The sequence below is a fragment of the Vigna radiata genome, chromosome 1, assembly GCF_000741045.1.
Source record: "Vigna radiata var. radiata cultivar VC1973A chromosome 1, Vradiata_ver6, whole genome shotgun sequence".
Classification (NCBI taxonomy): Eukaryota; Viridiplantae; Streptophyta; class Magnoliopsida; order Fabales; family Fabaceae; genus Vigna; species Vigna radiata.
Window position 1 is genome coordinate 3,473,320 of NC_028351.1, and position 6,010 is coordinate 3,479,329.

General features: G+C 32.0%; 1 protein-coding gene across 1 annotated transcript in view; it reads right to left on the minus strand.

The window, feature by feature from the left end:
- The window catches only part of LOC106755705 (UDP-glycosyltransferase 74G1-like), an 11,033-nt gene extending 5,023 nt beyond the window's left edge, over positions 1-6,010 (minus strand). The window contains 2 exon segments of the mRNA XM_022786276.1: positions 5,023-5,146; positions 5,334-6,010. Coding sequence (XP_022641997.1) covers positions 5,023-5,146; positions 5,334-5,969 — 760 coding nt within the window. The 5' untranslated portion in view covers positions 5,970-6,010.

Here is a 6,010-nt window from a genome sequence, read left to right on the forward strand (position 1 = left end):
AAGCATTGCATAGCATACATAAGTTTCAGATATTCGAAAGCAATTCCGTGTTCGTTGGGAGACGACTTAGGGTTACTTTAGCCCTATCTACTTTCTTCAATACTACTAGGCAATACTGAAGTTGCCTTGAAAAGTAGTATTAATTTGATAGCTTCAACGACAGCTTATCACAATGACAGTGTGGAAATTGAATGATAGTTTGGAATCAAGAAAATGGACTTATCTAGAGCGTGAATCATCCAACCATAGCTCTGATAACCACATGATAAGGATGCTCCAGCCAGAAATGAAGATTTGAGATGCAGCGGAAGTTCTGAACATTTGAATTAGAGGTATCAGATGAAGTGGCTTGAGGTTTGATAACCAAGGGCAGAGTTGCGGCAGTGATTTGAATGGTGGAGGAAGAGCTCTACGGTGAGGACGAAACTAGCTCAGGCAGCCTTCCATTGGAAGGAAGCTAGATGGAGAATGGAAAGCTCAAATGAAGAAGACTTTTGGTAGAGTCCGTGTGTTAGAAATTCTTCAACAGAAGGAAATCTCATTTATCATCCAAAAGTGAATACATGGGTAGCCAAGGTGAGTTTTGTAGACTCCTCAACCTTTGGCTTGGTGATGAAAAACGTGTTCAGCCAATATGAATCATGTTTCCTATTTCTAAGACATGTGCTAAATGTGCTAGCTTCTAGAATCTATATGGAGTACACGTTTATTTCAATTTCTAAAATAAGAAAGTTCCCGGTGCACCCCCTATTAAGCTATCCTCACCCCTTCATGTGTGTAAAATTACTTCTTTATCCTTCTTTGGTGGACTTTATTTATTGGGCTTGGGCCCCGCGTATCAGGCGGTTTCCCTCAGAACCGCCCAACGCCAACGCTAGTGCCTACTCCTCGCCCTGGACCGCCCAGCGGTGTAAGTTGCCGCCGGGCGGTGCGTCGACTCTTCAAATCTTCAATTTTCTTCTCTTTTCTTGAGTCTACGACCTTTATCTTCAGCTTCATTCTTCATTTCCTCAAAATAGCTACAAAACAATGCAAAACAAGCATAATACCGCTAAAAACAGGTTTTGACTGTCTACAGACTCATTTATTGAGTTTTGCTTGATTCTAAGCTCATTCCAAGTAGTAAAGGGCATAATTAGGTCTAAAATGACATATGAAAATAACTGTTTTTCAACCTTCATCATTGGCAGATTGCAAGAGAGGGGACATCTTGTTGCAAGTCTTGCTGTGTTGTATTGGCTATATTTTGGTTAGAGGGTCCGAGAGGAAATTTATATTTTTGACGTGGAGGTCTTCTATAAATTCCTTGCTGTAAAAACCATGACCATTATAGTGCAATTGCTTCCTGGTATTGGAAGGACACTGGATGTAGGCATTGAGGCCGAACCAGTATAAAAACCAGTGTTTGAATTTCTCTATCCTAATCTTTTACTTACAATCGACTTTATCATTTGTGCAGTCAACTACGTTTTTTCCGCTGCATACAATTTTCATTACTTGCGATTCAAGAAAGTTTTATAAAGTTTTATACTTTATTTTAAATATTGCAAAAAGACCCTGATTTTAAAAACTCACCAATTCACCCCCTCTTGGTGTAAAAAAAGCCTACCTGTTTTCCAACAAAGATAAATATGAATATGAGTAATTTTTAATTTTTTAAATTGAATATAAAAATAAAAATGAGTATATACATATTTTGTCCATTCCACCGTGATTCTCAGCTTCGTATTACTAAAAAACTAAAAATAAAATTCAATTGAAAAACTCTTGATTTTTTTACACAATTTTTTAATAAAGAAAATAATTTTTACATTTAATTATTTATACAATTTTTTAAATATTTTTATTTATTATTAGTTTTTATTCACATGAAAATATATGAATTTCAAGTGCTTATTTATGTAAATCCTTAAAATGTGTTTTCTGTTGACTTTGGCTAATTGATAACGTCGTATTTATTTTAATTTAAAAAACTATTTAATTAATATTTTAAATAATAAAGCTGAGTATAAGTATAAGTACGAGTATTGTTACTTCAAACCCAAAAAAGATTGAAGGTCTAGAATTTAAAAAATTTCATCATTTATTAGTATTTTTCACCAATATTTATGTACTCTACATCTTTATTTGATATACCTATACTATTTAGAAAATTTTAAAAGTTTTTATAATGTATTTTTATATTATATATTATTGACTTCTAATGTTTAAAAAAAAAACATAAATTTTTTACTTGAAATTTAAAGAAAATAAAGACAATAAAATTAGTATTTGTTATCTGTATAACATACGTCAATTAATGTATAGACACTAATTTATGTAAGTTATAGGGACAACAACTTTAATTTCTATTTTCCGTCATAACATTAAATTTTCAACATACGTAAAAATCTAAAATAGTATACGTGAAAAAGGGTTTTATTTCATGTTATTGTTATAAAAAATTGTCATCGAATCTTGAAAGAGATTAAGAAAAAAATTGAAAAAGAGAGAAGATATATTATTTCTTTTAAAGGAGTGAGAAGAAAAAAAAAAGAGATGAAAAAGGAGAAAAGGAGAAAGGTTCGAAAATATTGTATAAGTTAAATGATGCATGCAGTGGGTCGCTTGGAAAGTATAGGTTTTTTTTTTTTTTTTCATATTAGTGATTAATATTTAGTGGGTTGGTGTAAGTGTTAGACATATGAGTCGGCTTATTTTAATATCATGAAGATGGCTTTGGTGACATGAGTGTTTTGGAGTGGAAGATCGTATATGAAATGGTTGCGTGGGACCCATCCATTTTGTTTTGTTTCTTTAGTGGTTACACTTTTTTTTCTGTCCACAAAAACCTTACTAGGATTAATTTTTTTATTAAAATAATTATTTTATCCACAAGTTCACTTTTGTAGACATTGTAGTGCCGATTTTCTTCCTCGTTAAATTTTGTTTTCATACCATTCGAATCGGTCCAAAGTATCTCTGTATCCAATTTTATCTTCCACACTATAGTTTGATGATTATTATAAACCAATACATGTGAGTCGTATCATGAATCTATACTTAATTATTAGTCAGAATTTATTAAAAATTAAAACAGCATATATGTTAAGTGAAAGGAAAGACATTAAAATTTATAAACCCATTTTATTTTATAAAAGGGAGTGTCGTCACGTAGATGTCAAGTAAAATTACCACAATATTTCTTGATACCCGAATATAAACGAATTTTTATTTATTTGTTTTATACTATCAACACCTAATTTTGTCTGAGATTGTAAATAATTAAAATTAAAGAATAAAAAAATAATAATTAATGGTGAGTAAAAAGAAAAAAAAGAAAAAAAATAATAAAATAATCTTTTTTAATGCAGGACAGATATTACTTTAAAATATTTTTGAAATATTAGTTTAATATGATAATAATTTGAATCAATATTATGTCAATAATTAAAAATATATTGATATAATTTGCTGCATTAATTTCTTTCTTTAGAGGAAAATATGATTTGTTTTTAAAATGGACATTTTTTTCTCACAATGATTATAATCAATGTCTTGAATATTATTTGATTTATTTTTCTTACAATTAAGATCATTTCTTTCCCTATTTTGTAATTGACAATTAAGGCAAAATTATCATAATATTACCATGTGTATATATAAATACGCATCCTGTGAAAGAAAAATGAGGACAAAAAAGAAAAGAAAAGAGAGAGGGAGACAAGAAATAATAGAAAGAGAGAAAGAAAGTATAGAGAAAAATAGGATCTCACACATAAGGGTTTTGTCAACAACAATCATTAAGGAAGAAATAGGGGAATACCGAAAGTTAAAAATGTATGTCACCTCTACATCATTATTTTTCTCTTTTTATTGTGCTTTGAAGTTTTTTCTAAAAGATATTATTTTTTACTACACACAAATAACGTTTTTTTAAAAAATAATAAAATAAAGGGTACGACCTATGGCCAATTTCTTTCTTTTTCCCACCATTTTTAAAATAAAAAAATACAAAATATTTAAAACCCAAAAAATATCAATTTTGGTAAACAAACTTTTTTTTTTACCAGAATTACGTGATCCTTGATTTTCCATCATAAATGGATATACGTAGGAGCAAGGTCAATCCTTTTCGGGATTTTTCAAAAATTTAAATCAATCCATAATAATTTTTAAACAAACTCACAAACCTCTTTCTAGGTAAAGAACTACGCGATCTCTGATTGTCCATTATAAATGGATATACGTAGGAGCGAGGTTAATCTTTGTCAGGTTCGTAAAACAAAAGTATTTTTATTTCTTAATAATTTCTTTTATTTTTATTTTTAATTTTGGGGAAAATTAAACATTTTGGAAAACCAAGTTAATTTTATACATTTAATTAAAGGTCCTGCCTTTGGGCAAACGCAGTAGGGTGCTGTTAAGTCCCTCGCAAGTGTACCAGATCGTTATCAAGTAATATAAAATGGGTAAGTTCATAATGGTTTAAAAACCGTTATTTTCATGCTTAAATTTGATAGTAAAACACACCCTTTGTGGCTTAGAATGAGCTTTAAATCAAGTAAAACACTTAGTTGTGTCTCTTGAGAGTCAAAAATTGGTTTTAGAGATATTATGCTTGTTTTACATTGTTTTGCAGGGTTTTTAGATGAATTAAAGATGGAAGTGAAGTAAGGTGGACTTAGACCCATGAAAGAAGGAGTAAAATGATGAAAAGAAGGGTTTAGCAAGCCGTTGAGCGCCAGAATGGTTCGCTGAGCGCTCAGAGCAATTAGAGGGAAACCGCTTAGCGCCAAAACTGACTGTTGAGCGGTCAAAGCGGAAAGAGGCAAACCGCTGAGCGGTGAATTTAGGCGCCTGGGCGGTTGTCTATTTTTTTAGTTAGATTCTGTAAATTTTTCTTAATCTATCTGTTATCTTTTTGGGCTTATATATAGCCCCAGTGCGAATTAGAAAGGGATTCTTTTGGCAGAGAGAAACGTCCAGAGCTATTCCACACACCTTGGAGGAGGTTCCTTGGATGCTTAGGCTCCATTCAACCAAGCTTAGGGTTATTTCTTCCATTCTTTCATTATTTNTCCCATTGCTTATCTAAAAAGAAAGATGGAATGTTTGGTCCTATAGTCTTAAATTGTGGCCAAACCTTCACAATCCAATCTGCTATCTAAAAGTGCTTTCTAGTCAGTACACATTACATGCCAGAAATGAGAGAAAATATCTAGATATATACATAGTATTATAAGAAAAGTTCCCAAGCAATATGGTTTTTAGTGTAACTTGATACAAAAACTACTAGACATTGAAAGAATAAAAATTTAAAAACACAATATATTGAAATTCATTGGTTGTACCTCTTCATCAAGCTCATAGAAGGTGTTGCATAGGATCCGATCAGCTTTCTCAATAGTGGAAAACTGAGAAACTAAAAAATCAAGAAAAGTGAAATCTTCACCAAAGAAGAAAGAAGGCATGTCCTCAAGATAAAGTTTAGGCATGGCAGGAAGGGAAAACTCATGTTCTTTGAGTGGAACCTTCAACTTCCCCAAATGAACATGATAGTATATGCTATTCACAACCATGTTTTGAGTGAGATAAGCTGCAACAACTATTCCAAATCTCTTGGCAACTTCTGGTGCCCAATTGAAGAAGGTATCATAGACAACACAATCAACATGGTCATCATCATTTTTTGATCCATCAAGTTTCTCAAGAAGCTCAGAAAAAGTGAGTGGCCCAACTTGCCAGAAGCGTGCCAAATAGGCTTTGAAGCCACCAGCTTCTTTTGGCCCTCCATTATCAAACCCATCAGAGATGGTTTCAACGGCAATAGAAGGAGGCACAGTTTTTAAGGTATTGTAGTAGAAACGAGTTGTAACGAGAGTTACTCTCACCCCTTGCCGTTGCAGTAGTTTTGAGAATTGAAGAATGGGATTGATATGACCTTGAGTTGGGTATGCAAGTACCATACAGTGTGCTCTCGTAGCCATGGTTTTCTTCACCACTTTTTGTAATGATTCTCAACTTGTTC